Source organism: Schistocerca americana, chromosome X (assembly GCF_021461395.2).
Source record: "Schistocerca americana isolate TAMUIC-IGC-003095 chromosome X, iqSchAmer2.1, whole genome shotgun sequence".
In the NCBI taxonomy this organism is placed as follows: domain Eukaryota; kingdom Metazoa; phylum Arthropoda; class Insecta; order Orthoptera; family Acrididae; genus Schistocerca; species Schistocerca americana.
In genome coordinates this window covers 700073087-700095489 of record NC_060130.1, presented here as the reverse complement: position 1 = coordinate 700095489, position 22403 = coordinate 700073087, and the positions used below count along the sequence as shown (strand labels likewise).

The 22403-nt window shown below is 39.1% G+C and overlaps 1 protein-coding gene across 4 annotated transcripts in view; it reads left to right on the top strand.

Moving 5' to 3' along the window:
- Positions 1–22403, top strand: part of LOC124556721 (microtubule-associated serine/threonine-protein kinase 2) — a 262482-nt gene that overhangs the window by 218252 nt on the left and 21827 nt on the right. Inside the window, exon 22 of one of the 4 annotated variants that reach the window (XM_047130715.1) lies at positions 14192–14676. The exons of the other annotated variants lie outside the window; for them this stretch is intronic. Within the exon in view, the coding sequence (XP_046986671.1) occupies positions 14192–14218 (27 nt within the window). The 3' untranslated portion in view covers positions 14219–14676. Of the gene's footprint in view, positions 1–14191; positions 14677–22403 lie in introns of those variants that run through there. 4 annotated transcript variants of the gene reach the window in all.

The window sequence follows — 22403 nt, the reverse complement described above, 5'->3', positions numbered from 1 at the left end:
CATTGGCATCTATCATAATGACAAATTTGTTGTGTAGACATTCAAAAATATATATTTATCTATTGCTGTACCGAGTGTGTACTACCCTCACAGAAAAGGAAATTTCATAGCTTCTACCATGCCTTACCTACTTCAAGCATGCCAGTGTGCACACAGCGAGATATAGGCCCAAATCAACGCCTGTGGCTACAGTGATCGTATGTGTATTGTGCCCAATTGTAAATTGCTTCCAAATGTCTTCAGTGTCAAAATGCTTGTACATTTTACAACCTGAACAGTTATGTCCATTTACCCAGATTTACAGTTTAAGATATTAACATACCTGAAGATACATTGTTCTAAACTAGTTTGTTGCTTGTGGTTTCTGTGAACAGCTACCAGTGCATGTATATGTCTTACATAACACACACGTGTCTGACGGAGAGTAGTGTATGATGTGGTAGTTTCTCACTTTAGTTTAGCCAACAGTTAGCAACAGTTGTAATGAACATTACAACCCCAGTTAACCCATCAAGGGGGTGGAGGGTGATTTCTTTGGTTAAGCCATAAACATCTAATGTCTATTATAGTGTTTTGTATTGTACATTTTTTTGAAAGTTTTGAAGGTCAGTAAATTCGAAAGTAATAGTCTGTAGCACAGCACAAAAAAAAAACCTTCAATGGAAAGAAACAATCACTTGAATGCACTATTGTTGGCAGTATAGCTTTGTTTAGAATGGTGAATCGGTGGGTGGGGAAGCAACTCGAGTCCAGTTAACTGCAGCCCTGGACAAACTCGCTTCAAATTGTTCCTTGAATACAGATTTTCCAAGAGTACAACTTCTTCTTCTTCTTCTTCTTCTTCCTCCCCCCACCTCTGTCTCCTGGAGTAATTGTGGATAACCCAGGTTCTGGTTGACTGGGGTTCGGTTAAGTACTGTACCTAGAATTTTTGTGTAGTAGCTTGAAGATGTGTTGCAATAGTAAAAATACTGCATGTATTTGTGTTTGAAATAATTATTTAGATGCCTGTGAGTGTTATAATAATTCCTATAAAGTAACATTGCTGAGTCATGTCACTGCCCTCACTTGCCTGCATGTATTGTTTATGAAAATAATAGTTGAATGTTTCCTGTTGTTCATTATGGAATGGACTTCTCATGATGCTGTCTCATACATTTGGATTATGCAAGCAACAGGTGAAAAGTGTTTTCCTAAATATGAAAATATGCTATGAAATTGTGTTTGTCTAGATTAAAAGAAAAAAGAGGGAGGGGTGTAGTGGAAAGGGGGGGGGGGGGGGAGAGAGAGAGAGAGAGAGAGAGAGAGAGAGAGAGAGAGAGAGAGAGAGAGAGAGGGGGGGATATGAAATATCCCAGTCTCTTGTGACACGCACAGGAAGTGGACATGGAATATAGATTATAAGTGAATACTGAGCAATAACTTAAATACAAAGGTCTGCTGGCAGAGTGACACTCAATCTGTCACAAATGACAGTCATGGTAATCATTGAAATCCCAGTGTCACAATACCATAGGACACCTTTAGAGGAGACAAAACAAAACGACGCTGCCCATAGGTGAAGTGGAGTACCATGGGGTAATTTGTTTTTGTCAGCAACAGAAATGTTGCAGCTATGTCATGCCAGTCCAGTGGATAAAAGAAGTGCAAATTCCGGCACAATAGTCCACTTTATCAGTGGGCTGCAATATTTTGTCATGGCTTTCTAGCTGCATGCTACAGTACTGTGGTGCTGGGATGTCACTGTGTACCAGAACAGCAGTCGTGTACAACAAAACAAAACAAAACAAAAAAAACTTCCCTTGTTCCACATGGACTTAGGTCCCTACGGGTTGTTTTCCCACATATGGTGGAGACGGGGTAAGTCCACTTCCTGGTTGCCTGGTGATCTAAGCTGCATGCAGTGACATTGTGGTTTCCAGAAAAGATGTCACACACTACTACTCAAGCCTCATGGCACTCTCTTCAAGTTTAGTGTGTAACACAGATCAATGTCTAAGTTGTTCTGAGATGAGTTACTTTATGTATTATCAAATGAACACTGCTGTAGAAGACTTTACATGTATTTTGGCCCAATTTTTAATCTGCCAGAAACAGAAATGAGAACAGACACTTAAGTTTGGCAACAGAAGTAGTTGTACCTGTTGAGACTCCTTCATCTGGGACGTCATGATAGGAAAATGCTATGACTGTGATGGGAGAAAGAGCATGTTGGATAAGAGATCACGAAACTTCAATAACAGTGAAATATGATTGTTCAGTAGTACATAACATGCTGAACAAACAGTTTAAATAGGTGATTTTCTTGCAGAACATAACAGTGCAATTATTGATTATTGTGAAGTGCAGCAAAAGTCTGTGATAGATCACCTCTAGGAGCAAGAAAACATATTTGATAGTATGCCACAAAATATGGAAGGAAACTATTACCAAACAGATTTGAACTGAACAAGAGGAATGGCTGTATGACTAAAAGTTTGTTAATATTGATATCAGAGGAAATAGTGTAACAGTCTTCATTTTGAGTGAGTTTTTTTTATATAAACACCCGAAAAGGAATGATGGGGACAACAACTGAGTGATGTAACACACTAAATAATTATAAAAATACTATATATGCAATGTAAATATTTCTTAACTCTTCACTGAATATAAGTTTAGCATTTGGCCCTAGAGGGACCAAGCGGGCCCGACTGACCACCATGTCATCCTATTATAGTGGTGTCATTGGATGCGGAATGGAGGGACATGTGATCAGCACATACCTCTCTCAGTCGTTGGAGAATTTCTTGACCTTGAAACAGCTGGTAAGTGGTCAAGTAGCTCCTCAGTTGGCTTCGCAAGGTCGAGTGCACCATGTACCAATCCTCCCACCAAGGAAAAATCCCTGTCAGTACTGGAAATCGAACCTATGTCCTTTGCATGGCAGTCAGCCACACTGACCACTCAGCTACAGTGGTGGAATTCACCGAATATGTCTGTTAGAAATTAAGCGAGACACTATTGGTTGTATCATGTAGATAAAACCATAAAGGCTGCAGATGATAGAAAAGCAACTGGAATCACTCAATAGAGGAAAGTCCACTGGACCTGACGGGATACCAATTCGATTCTACACAGAGTACGCGAAAGAACTTGCCCCCCTTCTAACAGCCGTGTACCGCAAGTCTCTAGAGGAACGGAGGGTTCCAAATGATTGGAAAAGAGCACAGATAGTCCCAGTCTTCAAGAAGGGTCGTCGAGCAGATGCGCAAAACTATAGACCTATATCTCTGACGTCGATCTCTTGTAGAATTTTAGAACATGTTTTTTGCTCGCGTATCATGTCATTTCTGGAAACCCGGAATCTACTATGTAGGAACCAACATGGATTCCGGAAACAGCGATCGTGTGAGACCCAACTCGCCTTATTTGTTCATGAGACCCAGAAAATATTAGATACAGGCTCCCAGGTAGATGCTATTTTTCTTGACTTCCGGAAGGCGTTCGATACAGTTCCGCACTGTCGCCTGTTAAACAAAGTAAGAGCCTACGGGATATCAGACCAGCTGTGTGGCTGGATTGAAGAGTTTTTAGCAAACAGAACACAGCATGTTGTTATCAATGGAGAGACATCTACAGACGTTAAAGTAACCTCTGGCGTGCCACAGGGGAGTGTTATGGGACCATTACTTTTCACAATATATATAAATGACCTAGTAGATAGTGTCCGAAGTTCCATGCGGCTTTTCGCGGATGATGCTGTAGTATACAGAGAAGTTGCAGCATTAGAAAATTGTAGCGAAACGCAGGAAGATCTGCAGCGGATAGGCACTTGGTGCAGGGAGTGGCAACTGACCCTTAACATAGACAAATTTAATGTATTGCGAACACATAGAAAGAAGGATCCTTTATTGTATGATTATATGATAGCGGAACAAACACTGGTAGCAGTTACTTCTGTAAAATATCTGGGAGTATGCGTACGGAACGATTTGAAGTAGAATGATCGTATAAAGTTAATTGTTGGTAAGGCGGGTACCAGGTTGAGATTCATTGGGGAAGTCCTTAGAAAATGTATTCGATCAACAAAGGAGGTGGCTTACAAAACACTAGTTCCACCTATACTTGAGTATTGCTCATCAGGGTGGGATCCGTACAATGTCGGGTTGACAGAGGAGATGGAGAAGATCCAAAGAAGAGTGGCGTGATTCGTCACAGGGTTATTCGGTAAGCGTGATAGCGTTACGGAGATGTTTAGCAAACTCAAGTGGCAGACTCTGCAAGAGAGGCGCTCTGCATCGCGGTGTAGCTTGCTCGCCAGGTTTCGAGAGGGTGCGTTTCTGGATGAGGTATCGAATATATTGCTTCCCCCTACTTATACCTCCCGAGGAGATCACCAATGTAAAATTAGAGAGATTAGAGCGCGCACGGAGGCTTTCAGACAGTCGTTCTTCCCGCGAACCATACGCGACTGGAACAGGAAAGGGAGGTAATGACAGTGGCACGTAAAGTGCCCTCCGCCACACACCGTTGGGTGGCTTGCGGAGTATCGATGTAGATGTAGATGATAAAACAAAAAACAAAACAAATACTCCATAATGTAATTGCCAAATTGTGTAATTTCACTAAATATTCATACTTAACTGTTTCAAGTGGTAATGCTCATTATATCCATGGCATTCTGAAGCTACACGAGTGCTCTGAGTGATGCTTACTTGCAAGAATCTTAGACAGCCCAACAGAAATGGCTCATGCTGGGGTTGCTGGAACCAGTGTTCTCAAGCTAGAACTTAGTCAACAACAATTGTAAGCTCTGTGGATCTTTCAGCAATCACAGTTAAGTGTTACAGTGAACTTTGTTTCTTAAATGGAGCTGTGAGGGGATCTTAGGGGAAATGCTTGGATGATCAGAATGACAGAAAATAAACAAAACTCTCAACCGAAAGGTCTGCTGCCTGTCAGTGGGTGTGGTAGCCATAGACAGTTAACAGTCTATACCAGACAACTTTTGGTTCATCTTGAACATACCAACTATAACAAAATTGATGAGATATGTGTGGAGGTTCCAGAGTTGAAATTTACCTCTCCAACTTTGTGCAGTGTGAAGAATGCTCCCAAAGGAAATATCCCAGAGATCTCACAGACCAGCAACTTTACTTAGATGTCTTCAGAAGTTAGTTAAACACTGTAAATAGACCATACTAAGCATGTCAGATTGTATTCATGCCATTTAAAAGGAAAGACTGTTCATTTGAGAAGGTATCTAAGGATATAAATAATTGCTTTAAATACAAGAGGGGGCTGTGGCAACCCATCAGATCATCGTAGTTTTCAAAAGAGAAATAACTGAAGCAGTACCACATGCTGCTGAACTGCACCCTGATCTTCATCATTGTAATGATTTCTGGTGATACGAGTTCAAGTAGCTTGTCGTTTTAGGGAACAGCACCCGTTATTTTGATAAACTGCAGTACTTTCGTACTCTTTTATAATACTTTCAGTTTAATATTGATATAAAGAATATTACAGTATTTATTTTTAATATAGTTCATGTTTTTTGTGATATGAGAACATTTAAGGCATGCCTGTGTCCGTGTTTACTTATAAAGACCAGTTTTGTTTTGAGTGCTCATGAATTCTCAGTAACACGTGTGAAAACAGGTGAATCTTAGAACTTTCTATTTAATTTCATGACTCATAGACTTAACATTGAGGAAGTGTGCATAACTACAAAACTGAGGAGGCAAATGCGTGTTCTGTTTACATTTATTCACATCTACAGTCTGCAAGGCACCTTACAGTATGGGGCAGAGGTTACTTAGAATGGCAGTACTATCTTTTGCCCCTCCCTATTCCATTCACAAATCAGAATAATTATGGTTGGTATACCTCCACATTAGCTCTAATTTCTCAGAATTTCTCATTGTGATCATTTTGAGACACATTCATGGGAGGAAGTAGTATGATGCCAAGCTTGTCATAGAGTGTATTCTCTTGGAATTTCTATAGTAAACCTCTGTGACGTACAACACATCTTCCGTAGCATCAGCCATGGAAGTTTGTTGGCCATCTCTGTAATACTCTTGCACTGACTAAACAATCCCATGACAAAACATGCTACTCTTCATTGGACCTTGTCTATCTACCGTGAAATCCCTGTTGTACATTTTCGTGCAGTACAGACTTAAAAACTGGGAAATTGAGGAAAATGCAGATTTGAGGAAAATGTTAACCCGCCAAAGTATGAGCAAAAACACAATTAATTGCCATACATGATTAAAAATCACACTCCTCTCCAATACTTCATATAAAACCTGTCTAAGTGGAGGAAATTAAATGTACAATATAATGCTTATACAATAATTTGTGGTAATGAATTTAATCAGTTCTTAAAAATTCACAGCTGTATAACAGCAAGTACAAATTCATCAAAAAATTGAAATTGGTATCTGGGTGCAAGATAATTGAGCTGTTTTCCGACATGCCAGGACCATAAATTACACGTTCAAAACACGTGTTTTTCTGAGATCATCCTTTGTGCTCACCCAGAAAAAGCAAAAATAGATTAACATGTTGAATTACACCAAAAATATCACAGCAACTAAGTGGTTAAACCATAAACATAAATGCTGACATCTACTTAATGATATACTTTGTCACCATTGCTGTTATTGTTTAATGCTTTTGTTACGAGCCACACTTCATATTGGGGGGGGGGGGGGGGGGGGCAGGGCAGGGCAGGGCAGGGCAGGGCAGGGGGCAAGGTTCCAACAATATAATACTCACCCACATACTGCTGCAGTAATCCAGCATGCCCTACAGTGTGCAGACATGTTGCCTTGGCCTGCTCAGTCACCAGATCTGTCTCCAGTCGAGGAGCACATGTGGGACATCATCAGATGACACTCTGCCATCATGCACAATCAGCATTACAGTAATTGTTTTTTGGAGTTGTGATTTTTTTCCTGTTGGTGTATATTTGGAGCAGTAATGATCCTGTCACACTTGTTGGGATACTCTTGAGTTTACATTTACATCTGCTGACTTTATTTCATTAAGAGCAAAGTGTTGAGTTCTGTCTGTAGGGCAGTAGTGAAGCCAATCACAAATCTGGTCCAATACTCACTAAGCTTGTATTTTGTTCACTAAATGACAGTGAGAAACTATAGCAAATGCCTTCTTGAAGTCTAGGCATCAACCTTGACGCCAGCATCTATGACACTCCAAATTCTGTGAATGAACCGAGCAAACAGAGAAAGAATGAAAAATCTGTTTGTCCCAGTCTACGCGATCAGTTAAAAAAGACTATTAGAAGACTATAACTATGTCTTGTCTATTTTGGAGATGTGTTCTGCATTGCCTCAAATTTCGTCAGATACTAAGGTCTATGGTCCCTTGGAGGTGTATATAATTTAACCTTCTAGGTCAATGCGATCAAAAGATACAGCTGTATATGTCGCATATTTTGACACTTGCAAACTCGCTAATCCAAACCTATAGTATAGATTAACTACCTACTTACATAACAGGCCTGGTCATTTAGCACTAAAGTGCTTGCCTGGAAACAGGGGTTGTGGGATTGAATCTCAGTTGGACCAGGAATTTTTCAGTCTTCATTTTAACCTAGCTTTCACCTCTCAACAATGTGAGGAGACATGAGTCATGTGGTTCAGATTCCACATTAAACTGTAGGTCCCCTTTCCTTGGTTGGATTACTGGGTAGGTTAGGAACATGTGAGTCACTGAAGTGGTGCCCATTAGAAAGATGTGCACCAGTCCATTGAGCCATACAAAACTGTTGTTGTCGTCATCATCTGTGTACATAACTACTTTGTATGAAACCATCAGAGTTCAAGTCCTTTTAACACCTGTCCAGGTTTTTAAAAATAAATCCAGCTATCGCAAACCTTACTAACTAATTGGAGGAGATAATCATTGCTCCTTCATGAAACAACAGAAGCTCCATATATTTTCCACTACCTAGTGTAGTGTCACCCTCACAAGATGCACAAGAAAAATCTTGCAGCACATGATCAGCTGAACATGGCTCGTAGGATCCAAGCAACTACTGATTGGCATACAATGTTGGCTCAGAAGGTACTGTATCACTCAATTCTGCATAACCTTACTTCCCTGGAGGATGCTTTAGAATAGGATTTCCCATGTGAACAACACACCCAGTGATTTCTTGGAACAAAAGGTGGTTTCTAAAACAACTTCCTGACTTTATATAGCTAGAAACAGGAAAAACTTGTTTTATTTTATGGCCAAATTCGATGTACTTTTTTTGCCAGTTCTGTGTTTTTTTGCCCAATTCGGTTTTTTTTTGCCAAATTTGGCGTCACTTTTTGCTAAATTTGGCAATTTTATTTCCAAATTCAGTATTACTTTTTCCAAATTTGATGTAGTTTTTTTTTTTTGCCAAATCCGATGTTTTGTATTGTCAAATTCGTTGTTTTTTTTGTGTAATTCAGTGATTTTTTAAGAATTTATTATTTTTTAACTTTTTATTTCATTTTTCTTGAATTCTGTTGTTTTGCCAGTTTATCTTGCCAAATTCAATGTTATATTTTTTTAAAATAAGTGATTTTTTTTTTTACCAATTTTGTGGCTATTTTCATCATTGCATCAAAGTTTGTTACACAAGAAATGAACCGTTATTCTAAGATTATATAGGAATCTTAGCCTTGAGGAGATAAGAAGACAAAATATGATTTTAACATTTGATTACTATTATCAGCTTCGAATATTAGTAAACTGGCATCCTCAGAATAACAACATTTTATTATGGCAAAATTACAAATTTTGCAATATGTCATAAAAATTGCTGATTTTATGTTATTTTGCTAAAAACTGATAATTTTGTGTTATTTTTCATGTTATTATTTTAGTTAAATTTTGCTGTCCATGTATATAACCCTTCCTGGCCAGAAGATTTTCTTAATTGTCAAGTCAGTTGTAATCTGTTAAAGAGATATGTGCAAGATAATGGTTTCATTTGAGGTGGAATGTAAGTTCATAGCTCTGTTCTAATGGGTAGCAGATATTTGTAATGAGAGTTTTCCTAACGAATGTCCATGCTTCCATGAAGTTTCTGTAATCAAAGAATATGACCCAGTGGTTACGGAAGAAAGGAACTGCATATTTTCTCAAAACAGTAGGGTACTTCTGGGAAATATCATTCCTGTTCATTATCTTCAAAGTGAAGCAATACTGAAGCTCTTTGTACAAAGATCCATGATACATGTTATCTAATTTTTTCTCTACATGTTCATTATGAATTTGAAAATTTGTCATTGGTGACAAAAATAGCATCACAGTCCAACAGGTTAATGTCTCACATTTTGAAGTGCACGAATTTTATTTGCTTTCAGTGATTTAATACAAAGCATCATTTAGTGATAGGGATTTGTAGATCTCTCAGTTCTAGCTTCTAATTAGCACACTGGACTCGCATTCGGGAGGACGACGGTTCAATCCCGTCTCCGGCCATCCTGATTTAGGTTTTCCGTGATTTCCCTAAATCGCTTCAGGCAAATGCCGGGATGGTCCCTTTGAAAGGGCACGGCCAGTTTCCTTCCCCATCCTTTCCTCACCCGAGCTTGCGCTCCGTCTCTAATGACCTCGTTGTCGACGGGACATTAAACACTAATCTCCTCCTCCTCCTCCTCTAGCTTCTAAACATTTCTGAGCAATCTTTAAACTGTATCAACTATTGTTTACCAAATAAACATTACTATAATACTATAAGAGGTTTTTACTATTGACTTTATGAGGCACTATGCACAGAAGAGATGAATGTAATGTATTTCTTCTTTCAGTTACTTTCCAGCATTTGACTTTTTCAACGTGAGCACAGGGAAGCAATATACTACAGCAATAGGTGATAATATCTTAATTGATGTCTCATTAATTGACGGGTTACACACACGAGTGGCTACAAAATTGTTACTGGACCATGAGACATTAATATTAGAAAGTAAAAATGCCCAGATATGTAAAACAAAGGAACAGAATGGTTTACCAACTTGTGTATTTGTTCAATCAACTCTTGAAGAACCATCAGTGACAGGAGGTGTTCTGTTGTCTGATAAATTCAGTTCATTTGTATTGATTTTTGTTATGTTTTGTGAAAACTATATTCTTTTCGGGCAGAAAGGACATAACCCCGATAAACACAGTCAGTGAAAGTGGAAAACACACAGCATTAGAATCTCGTGTAAAACAAAGAGAGAATTATTCAAAACTTACAGCACAACCACAAACCATCTACAGGAATTTATTACAAAAAAATACTAAGACTTCATGCTTCAGACATAACAGTGGAGAGGATAAAGTGTGAAATTTCAAATGGCATACATAAATCTAAAAATAACATAAAAACAATATGTGATATAGTGCAGGCCATGTCAGGGAAGCAAGAGAAGGGTCCAGTTATCAGTTAACTGAAATAGGGGAATGAAGGTTTCTGGCATTACTGAGATGAACATTATGTTCAGTGATAGTTTTCTGTTTCTTTGGGTAAAATAAATTAAAACTTCATGCATAACTCCTGTTACATATGTTTCTTTCATGATGCTACAAGGGAATGACAAGTGTTCAAGCTACTAAAGAGAAATAACAAGGAAATTGTGGAAATTACTGAATCAATGAAGTGTAAGGATTCATATTGTTGTGATCATATGCCAATTAGCATAGTGAAGATATGTGCACTTTAAATAAAAACGGTGAAAAGAGGTGATCTTCTGCTTTGTGTTGGGGTGAGTAGGAATATGAGGGAAAAGAATGCAGATGAAGCTAAGCGTGTACGAAGTAAACTGTTGTAAACTTGTAATGCCTATACAGCGAGAGGGCTGGTAGAGGGGTTCATAACAAGCAACTTACACATAGCAACTCATGCCCACATCCCTTAGCATTCAGCACTAGTTGTCATTTAACAGCATTGTGCACTGTCAGGTAGGTAGGCATACTACCTGCAATTAGAGTCAAAATGGCAGCAGCTATTATGGACAGGACCAGGACCCAAGCCATGAACATTTGCCTTTTGAGGGCAGATGCTCTAATGACTCAGCTATCAAAGCACAACTCATGATCCACCTTTACAGCTTTACATCCACTACCACATCTCTCCCAGTCTCCAAACTTCACAAAATTTCAGCCACATATGTTGCAGGACTGCACTCCTTTTTTCCGGAAGTGCTAGTCCCACGAGGTATGAAGGAGAACTTAAGTGAAGCTTGCGGAAGGATCCAAGCCAACACACAGTTTCAATCTGGGAGGAAGTTTCAAATTAAAGTCATAAATTTGATGTGACTTGGTCCAGAAGTTTGACAACTCCTGTACTCATACCATTTGATTCTTTCTCTTTGTTATGGGCATTAGCTCATATGTATTTACATTTAACAAAAGCAACCACGTAGTATGTTGCGTGGAATACCATCTAAGTTGATCTGCATTCCCATACAATGATAAAGCAAACTTATTTTCACTGTTCAGTGGTGTACAATCTGAGAATGTTGGTTAATCCAATCTAATAAATCATTTATGTATGTAGGTAAGAGCACCCACCAATATGTGGGGGAGGGGGGGCTTATGGCATTTAGATTTCTGTACACCACTTTTACCAGAATATATTTTATGTCATGGCAATTACAGAATGACTTACCGGCCTACCTTTCTTCTATCTTACATGATGGTGAGACATTTTGTAAGAGTTTCAAAAGTTTTAGTACTTCGCCTCCTGCTGAAGGTAATACCTTTTTTTTTTTTGTAGGAGAGGGAAGTCATTCGTTTATTGGATAAATAGTCAACCAGACGCAGTTTCCCAACTTATTAGTTTAGTTTCCTTTTATCTGTGTGATATTTTCATAAAGTATGTTTTAAACACAGACTACACTGATATTATAAAAATTTGTTTTTGTTTGCTTCCAAGTGAGTGGATGTGGTGTGAGAGAGCAAACATGATCTTTATGTTGTCAAATTATGAATCTCAGACCTTTTTATATCAAATTAATCTCTCTGATTTATATTAATGATTATGCTGATAACTTTTCCAGCATGGCTCAGATGCCCAATAATTGACAGCCATATATTTTTATGTGTTTGGCAATCACTTTCCAACCAGTGTAATGTGGATCTGTATGCTCAAGCTCAACCATAATCTATACATGTAAATTTAACTCAAATTACCCACCAGAACATCAGTTTCTCTATGAGCTACTTCGGTTTAGCATTCTATATTTGTATGACCACAACAAAGTTTTCCGTGAGAATGAATAATGACAATGCTGTGGCAACTGTGAGTTTATAGACCAGTACACAAAACAAATACACACACACAGTATGCTCATTTTACCTCTTGATTCATGAGTATTCCCCACTTGACAACTTCACCCAGCCCACTTTTCCTCCTTCACTGATGCTTCAAAATTAGGGTGGCTGACACTCATTTTTAGCACATTCCAAAATTTTGATTAACATTGGTTTCACTTATAATTTTTTACTACCTTTATTTCTGTTGTATGCTTGTTTTTTATCTTCGTTCTTCATCAGATCTTTCTCATAGCATTGTTGTTCTCCTCTTTCAATCACTGTTCATTACTTACACTTGCAATCTGTCTACTTATGTGTGTTCCTTTAACTGGCAACATACTGTCATCTTTTTCTCGCTTCCTGATATGTACACTGATGAGCCAAAACATTGTGACAACATAATAGCGTGTTTGTATGTGGCATTAAATGTTTATGCACAGGTCATGTAATTTGCATAAATAACCAGCTGCTGATTTGCATACATGGTGATGGCACCTGATAATGACCCATATGGGTTCCATAGGACTTACATCAAGCAAATGTGGTTGCCAAGACATCAGCATGAGTTTACGATAATGCCCCTCAAACCACTGTGGCATAGTTCTAGCTCAAAGACATGGACAATTATACTGCTGAAAGATGACATCACTGTCAGGAAAGTCATCGAGCATGAAAGGATGCAGGTGGTTCTCAGCTGTCACCGTGTCTCTTTATTACTACCATAGTTCGCATGCAAGTGCAGGAGAATGTTTCCCATAGCATAATACTGCTCTCGCTAGCCTGCGTCTGTGGTGTGTTGCATGTTTCAAGCTGCTGTTCACCTCAGTGACGTTTGTGGAGATGACCAGCAACCTAGTGAGCAAAAATGTGATTCACGTGAAGAGCTGACATTGATCCACGGTTGAATCCTAATGGTCCCATGCCCACAGCAGTTGTAACTGACGATGTTGTTTGGTTAAAATATGAACACGTAGGGGTGGTCCACTGTGAAGCTCCATGTTCAACAACGTACAATGAATGGTGTGCTCTGAAACAGTTATATGTGCACCAGCATTGTGCTCCTCGGCAGAGATGCCACAGAATACCATCAGTTCTACTTCACAGAGTAGACAAGCATCCGAACCCACTGTTCTGTGAAGAATCGTGGACGTCCAACCATTTAGCACCTGTTGGCAGTTTCAGTGTCCTACCCTTTTCCGTAGATGCACACGACAATAGCACATAAACATTTGACCAGCTTCGCCATTTTTGAGATACAGTACTGGTTCACAGGCTCTGTGTAATAATAATATTGTCTTTATCAAAGTCGCTCATCTCAGTGGATTTCCCCATTTGCAGCCCATATCTTTGTTAGTGTGATTTCCCATCCATGTCTGCTCTGCTTACATACTTTTGTTACTGTGTCGCTTGCCCCATTACCACCAGGCAACATCCAAAGTTGTGGTGGGTAGTGGTCCTAATGTTTTGACTGATCAGTGTATTCTTTCATTTAGCTTGTGTTTTTAGCAACATCTTGAATTATTTGTGTATGTTTCTGTTTGTCATTTAACTGTTTTGTGAGTGAACTGATTTCTGTTGTATTAAATATTCTGGCTTTTATGCCTGGAAGGTATTTCAGATTCTCATTATATAATGAGTTGCTCATTCTGTATTATTTTCCGTGTTATTTTGAAATGTACATATTGAATTTCTTTCCATGTTTTTCAGCAGTTAAGTTGTTCTTTCTCCCAAATTACTTTGAAGTAGTTGAAATGCTGAATTCACTTCCTCCTCATTTCCTTTCTTCCTTCCTTCATCATTCTCTCTGTTACCTTTTCCACCACAATGGTCCATTTTTATTCCCTTATCTACATCCATGAAAGATTAGGTTTTTAGTTTTATCTATTCTATTTTGCAGATTGACAAGAATAGACGAAGCAATTGACTGTGACTTCCCTTAAGGAAACATATCAACATTTGCTCGGGTGCAAGATTACTCTTCTCTTGATTGATGATACTTTTTTCCATGACATATATAACTTTTCAAATATTGTCTGCCCTCTGCAGTAGTTATAGTAGAAACTAATGTAATTTGAGGCATTTTGTTGAGTGCTAAAAACATTTCATGAAATGTGATTTGAGGGCACTGTAATTGTGAGCTAGAATAAGTATAGTAATTCTTTAAATTCAGTTATCTCCCTATGTTTCTCTTTATTGAAAGTATCCATAAAACAGTCTATAATGGAGAAATCTATAAATATTTCATTTCCTGTTCTTTTGTAACCCTGAAGATATGCTGCCATAGTCTGATTAAATTTATGAAATAGTCACAAAAATTATAATCATAAAAAATATTCTGCCAAAAAATGCTGGAAAATTCTAATGGCTTTCAGATAATCGTTAATATGGACTATTTCCGTTGTAGACTACTAATAGAATAAATTTCCTTTTTTTATTTTTCAGTTTGGTATTTTTTTGTATGAAAGTGTGCTCATTAATTGGCTAGTAAAATGTGACATTGCTTCCACTCAAAAGCACAAATATATAATGAATGAAGGTTGACATTGAGTTCACTTATTGTCATACCATTATTAGTGTCCACTGAATTTGGCCACATTTCATTTAAATCAGTTTTTATACAGCAAAAGTGCTCAATAAAAATGTTCCAGACAGTTGTAAAATACTGTCACCTTGATGACTATCTTCTGTCATAAAGCCTAAAGGTCTGTGGAGAGTATAGCTGTAGGATTCAGTATACCTCATGTGCAATCCATTGTTGCCCTGTTATACTACAGTCTACATAAAGTAAAATGAAAATTTAAAATCGTTATTAACATTTGAAGCAAACAAACAACTTGTTGTTTCTACCTTCTAAGAGTGGAAAACTAAAGGTGGGCTGACAGTTGCATGAACTTATAATAATAGTGAAAGAAAATTAAGGTTGTCTGTATTCTTGAAATGGTTTAAAAATTCCGTCTTTCAGAAAAAAAATTGTCACAGAAAGGGGAAGGAAAATGTAGTATGGACTTCAGTTAGATAAGCACAAAGTACAGGAAAAGATTTAGAAGAAGTAGTGAACTATCAGTTTATCTCCAGATTCCAGGATTTTAATAATGGATTGTTGGCACCTATTTGTTATTGTCACTTCATTATTAGTACTCACATAGATCCAGTAGAATATTAAAAATAATTCCTGTGCTCAGATTTTATGTTGGTATTCATTAATTCTATCGTTTGTATTTCTTATGAAGATTTCACAGACACAGTTTTAAAATTTGTGAGTGGTGTAACACAGATTCATTTAGTAACATTCATTACAGACTACATTATTAGGCCATCAGTTGCATTATTATAAACCCACCAAGGAATGTGTGCACGTGGAGGGACAGTGGCACATTTTGAAATTAAATTAGGTGCAATATATTCAAGATTCAAGGAAGTTTCATTCATTATGTATTCCTTCTCTAAATATGTGAGTAATCCACAATGTAAAAGCCTGCAGTTACTGTTCCAGTTTTCATTTGCTCTGCATCCTTTCGAAATGCAGCATGATGCAAAGGTGTCTTCACCACCAGCGCACATTTTGCTCAAATTGTTAAAATAATTTAGGTTGTTATGCTCATAGCCAAATATCTAACTTCATAGACGTAGACAACATTGGCGGGTGTGTAAATGATAAAAAGCTACAATTCTCTGTGACAGGTAGAATGTTTACCTGAGTGCATTTTTGTATTGTTAGTGGTAAGTGTTGTTACCGGGCCTGTAAGGGTATATAAGGGATGTGAACAGTGACAGATGTCAGATGTTGAGGCATCACTGTGAAGGATTTTATTACTGAAGAGACAAAAGATTGCTCTGCTGATGGATGATGGGTTAACTGAAAAATGCAAGCCATTGCTGTTTTATTGAATAATATTCTACAGTATAATGGTGCAATGTGAGGTATTGTCTTAGAACAAAGTGAATCACTAAAGGTACCAATGCTATTGATCCACAATCTTTATTTCGCTTACTGTTCCAGGTATTAAACTCTACATATAACAGTTTTTGTGTTCAACTTTCTCATTATCCAATTTTGTATTTACAAAGTCTTTTGATTGTTTTCATAAAAAGAATTGTGCTTGTAGATACTTAATAAGTGGTACGCTTCACATAAAGATATAAGACTTATTGTTGGTCTGTACAACAACAAGTCAAATATTTACTGTCCCATAATATACTAGTGTCGTCCCACTGGTTGTTTTCCATAACGTGCGTCTGACAACCACACACACTCCGATCCTCACACAGTGACAGGTAGTGATGTACGGCCTGCGAGAGAATGCAGTGTTTCCAGTGTTGGTCATTCCCAGTGTTGCCAAAGGATCCATGTGGGGTGACCTGAAAGTTTAGGTCACAATAACATACCACCCACAAGAAAAAGAAAAGAAATGTAACTAACTTTGCCTGTGATATGCCTGTCAGCTTGAAACAGAACTGCACTTTTCATCCATAACGAATTTCCATTGTGGCTGGATGCTGATGGGTTGGCTGATGTTGCGAGGTACTGTTGCCTCTGGGTGGGCTGTGGTCAGTCAGTTTCCAGGTGGGCGGCACTGCTCTGGATGATGTTGCGGTGCCAGCAGTTCCAGCATAGCAGGTGTTCTGTATTTGTTTGTGGCCTGAATTTCAGCAGCATCTTGTGCACTTAGGTAGCCTGGCTTGCTTTGCTCACTGGACACTATTGTATCCACCCATTTAATGTGGCAAATGAGTGTTCTATCATTTCACCCTGTAACTGTATATGGGCCTTGGTAATGTGGCTCCGGTGACGTGCAGTGGGCACACGTCAGAGGATACATGCCAGGTGCGTGAACAAGGTGTATATGTCCTGGGAAGTCCAGGAAAACCTCGGGAATTTTTTCATCTGGGAAAATTCCAGGAAATATCCAGGAATGTTTCAGAATTCCAGGAATTATTCATTGTTTTTGTTTTCAATTAAATTTCTGTAATTTTGGTTGGTAAGAACTGATACTCTAACAAAGAATTTGACTTTAGTGTGCTATTCCAGAATAATACTGTAGCAATAAAACATAAACGAGAGAATAACACTAAAATGAAACTTAAGTTACAAAGAAAATGCGCTATTTACAACAACAAAAGACAGTGCACATACAAGTGTCTGCTGGCAGCAAAGTGCATCAAAGGCTTTAAGACGAAGACTGTGCAATACTTTGTAACAACAAACTGTTTTTCGATGATTGTGCATCACAACTGTTTTCATTTCTTACAGGTTGTGGGAAAATATTTCAAATGGTGGTTTCAGAAGTGTTACTTTCAAAGTAAATTTCCTTTTATGCAAGGCAACAAAGTAAGAACCCACGGAATATCAGACCAGCTGTGTGGCTGGATTGAAGAGTTTTTAGCAAACAGAACACAGCCTGTTGTTCTCAGTGGAGAGACGTCTACACACATTAAAGTAATCTCTGGCGTGCGACGGGGGAGTGTTATGGGACCATTGCTTTTCACAATATATTTAAATGACCTAGTAGATAGTGTCAGAAGTTCCATGTGGCTTTTTGTGGATGATGCTGTAGTATACAGAGAAGTTACAGCATTAGAAAATTGCAGCAAAATGCAGGAAGATCTGCAGCGGATAGGCACTTGGTCCAGGGAGTGGGCAGGGAAACAGGAAAAAGTTTTTGATGACCAGAATTATATGTGAAAGTTTAGTTTCTCTTGATGCAAAAAGTCATCTAGTAGTCATATTTTGCAAAGTAAGAATACAAATTATCACGCCATATTTTCCCAAATTCAGAGTTCACTGCCAGTCAACTCAGAATGCTACCACTGTCTCTGTTTCCGTATCATAGCATGTGCATTGCTCTTCTTATGTATTGGTGTTCTGTGTTCAGAAACTAATGTACTGTATTTGCTGAACTGGTATTTATACTTTCATAATACCAAAAAATACACTGTATATGTTTCCACATATTAAAGACCTTTACAAAATGTATTGTTTTCTGCTAGGAGTGCCAGGAAGGTCTACGCCGGTGTATAAAATATTTATCTGGGGTATAGTGCATTTTCATCTGGAAAAGTACATTTCCACAAAGAAAAAAATTGTGTTTTTAACTGGGAAATCCAGATTTTTTTCCTCCCCTCTCTTACCTTCTGCGTATACACCCTGTTGAAAACAAAAATAGCCTGTTTTCTGTGTCAAGAAGTTAGACTTGGTCACATGGCCTCCATCTGCTTCCAGGGATCCCCAAAGAAATTTTGAGTAGAACTCAGGGGGCCATGCTGTTTGAAGAAACCTCCTTATAGATGCAGAGGTTCACCAGATACAAGCTCCACTGAAGAGGCCTGCAGGTCTTCTTTAAATGCACAGTGCAATCCCAATACCACTCTTGGGGGGGTGTCAGTCTGCAAAGCCATCATGTGGCACATTATAACAGCCTTCAAGGAATGCTGTAGGCACTGCACAATGACATTTGTGGCTGCATGATATGGTGAACTCCCTGTCATGTATACTATACAGCCAGGCCACTGCATGAAAATATTTCTGTTGGCCCTGGTCGAAAGTCACTTGCTGGGGATGACCAAATTGTGAAATCCAATTGCAGGTAAGTGCGCATGCCATATTCTTGGCAGTTTGTTTTCAGTGGGAATATCTTCAGCTTCCCTGTGTATCTGTTGATCAGCATAAGGCAGTGCCAGTAGTTACTTGTGACTGGTGGTGGTCCTATCAAGCTCAAGTGGATGTGTGAAAATCATGCCTCTAAAATGTCGAAACTTCAGAGTGGATAGCTTATTTATGCCTTGTTAATGTACACTTCTGGTAGGGAATGAAAGTCTCAGTCCATTTAGAGCAGTACTTATGTAACTTTGTTACTAGTGTCCTTGTAGCATGGATTCCTGGATGGTCAAGACAGTCTAGAGAAGGAAAGCCGTTGTCATAAAAAGGCAGACACATGTGGCTGCTGTCAGCCTACTGAGTTGTCAAAGTTTATCAGCTCCTAAGTGCCTGACTGTGTCATACGACAATAGTGCAGGACTGTCTCACCTTTCAGTGAGTCCTTAAACTCCCTTATCATCATTTTGCACTGCTGTCAGCTCAGTGGAATCCACAGGTGTGAAAATGCTTTCCACTGTAGACAAAGTATTGGCGTTGCTTTTTTTTCGAATCGCTTATTTGGCAAGTGCCTGTTGTAAATTGAGTAATAAAATTTATTTTTGAAAAATGCATGACAAGAAGTTATATTCATTTGTTATTACTACCAGTTTGTCATAAACCATCATCTTGGTATCTGTAGCAGCCCAACAAGAAACACCAACTACCAAAACAGCAAGACACATATCGTCATATAAATATCAGAATGTATAGTGATATGAAAGAATGAACAATACTACTTGCGGATCACACATCTAAGCTGTTTACATCTTGACTACATATGTTCAGTTACTCTGTTGCTATCAAATGGATCTCAACTTCATATTTGTGAATTTTAACTTTGCTAGACATGCAAAATTATAATGAAATACTAGTGAATGTGTTTCCATGTCTCAGTTTGTGTGACATGTGAGTAGTATTGTTCATTCTTTCATATCGCTGTATGTTCTGTTATTTGTACAACAGTCTGTATCTTTTGTTGTTTTTGTAAATGGTTTCTCTCCTCAGGTTGCCGCAGATTCAAATATGTTGGTTTTGGACTGAAATCGGTAATAATAATAAATGAATACAATACAGCTTTGCGTTGTGCATTTTCCAAAACATATTACTGCTGTTGATAGTCACCTGAAGATGATGATTAAATAAAATTTAGTTGGTTGACATCAGCGAGGGGATAGTTAATTTGTGGCAACAAAAAATGTAAAATTCAGTGGCTCATGATCTGTGTGCAACGAGGACGTGCCCTTCCACCTTGAATTGGCAGTATCTAACAACTTCATAGGCTGCTGAAAGTTCAGTGTAACGTGGTGGCAGAGATTGCTGCTTCTCTGTGATCTTCTTGGGGAAGAAATTCAAAGGCTGTCAATGCCCATTTATATTCTGTTCTAGCATGACACTTAAAGTGCAGGATGAGGCACCCCAGGTAATTGCTAGTGGGGAAGTCAGCAGTTGGAGGCACAAAAAGGCTGGTTTGCGTAAAGCTTGTCTGGCAGGTTTCAAATGATCCCTGCAGCAAACCAGTCCTAATAACAGGCGTGGATCAATGAAGGCATAGAATGGTGTCTGGGCCTCAACAGCTCAAGGTAAAAAGATATGTAAAATGTTGTTATCCCCAAGTACTGATGCCCTTCGTGCACTGTTTCTGAGCCTGGGTAATATGCAAGTGCAGCTATGCACTCAGTTGGTGGATACGTATGGGTCACAGAAACATAAAGACCAGTGAATTAAACTTTGTTAGCTTCCGTGATAAATTTAGCTGGATTTATGAGGATTTCGTAGGCAGCAGATCTTCGGTAAACTATGCGTAACTGTCGTTTATGTTCTTCTGAAAATGGTGATGCCACAACAGATCTTCGGTGATTGTGAAGTAGAAATCTAGCACCTACAAAACTTTATTGATAAAATGCTGAAAAGCCTGTGCTGTGATCCATTGGCCATATAACATATATAGGAATTAAAGTGATCCAAAGAGCATAGGTATTGCAATTTGGTAGATGTCCTCTATACCCACATATATTTGTGTATGGGATTTTACTAGGTCGGACATCGGGAAAAATATGTATATATGCCGTGGTTGCCAAGATGCATCGCACCCTGCTCTCAATAACGCAGCAGGCAAACTTGAGCAAGCTGGCAGAGATCGTGGACAAAGTATCTGAAGCCACCGCTCCACAACTGTTTACTACAACGCCAGCTATAGACATGCTCGACAACATCGCCTCTCGTCTAGACGAGTTAATGCCCCACCAGCTGACATCCAAAATCTCCAATGTGGTGTATAGGGTACCAGTTGGCAACTGTCAACATATTGAGTCCTCTATAATTGCAATGGGGGTGGCAGCTGTCGAGTTTATTTGGTACGGATGGAGGGGAAAGGCACAGTTGCTTGTTGATGGTCGTCCCATGCCTGCTTGGTTCATTGCGGTACCGAGTATGTCAGGGACCAGGTGTATGGGCCTAGAGTAAACAGAAAGACCAGGTGAGCTCCTGATGTTACCCGCTGTTGAGTGGCAACGTGATGGTGGAACTTTGGTGGGTTCTGTGGCTGTCAGTAACTCATTCAGCAGATGCACCGGTGGTGAGCAAGTACACTGAGAGATGGCTGCACTGTGTGGGCTGACATGCCACCTTCAATGATGTGACCCTGTTCAAAATCACAGCATTCCTCACATCCTTCTTGGCATCATAGGAGGACAGGAAATATAGCCCATTGATAGTGCAGGTCAAGTCTGCGACTATAAAACACTACTCAATTGACCTTCAATAACAAATGTTCAATTTTGAAGTCACGAGCTCATATGTGCCTATGAGCAAATTATTTGCAGCTGCTATGTCTTGCTTTGCACGCTGTCATGGCTCCCACAGCAGATGCCTGACACACACACACACACACACACACACACACACACACACATGCACACGCACACGCACAAAAACTGATATTCACTGTAAACTTCTCCTTTGGGGTGCTGCTGGCAGACCAGCCTCCCAGGTCAGGGAGGCTGCCATTCCCATTTCCCACCAAGGAACATGGCAATCGGTACCTGCTTGCTTTGTCACCAAAACTACAATCGTAAAAACATTGCTTCTGGTCTGGTGAGGGTGAGTAGCGCATACTGCGTCATCTGTGTGGTGGCATGCGGTCTCATCATTTGTATACATGAATGGCTGTGACCTGCCATATTAAGTTGTCAAGGCAAGAGGTGATGTTGTCTAGCCTGTCTCTGGTGGGCATTATAGCAAACACATGTGGAGTGGCAGCCTCAAGTACTTTGTCCACGATCTCTGCCAGCTTGCTCAACTTTGTCTCTTGCATAATTGAGAGCAGGGTGCAATGCATCTTTGGCAAGCAAGGCATCGGTATGAACTATAGGAATGGGTCCAGGTGGTCTGGTCAAGTTGCAGAGGTTCCACAGGAACTGTGAGGACTTCCTGTTGCCAGTTTCCTCCCTGTGCAACAATTGTCCTAAGAATTGTG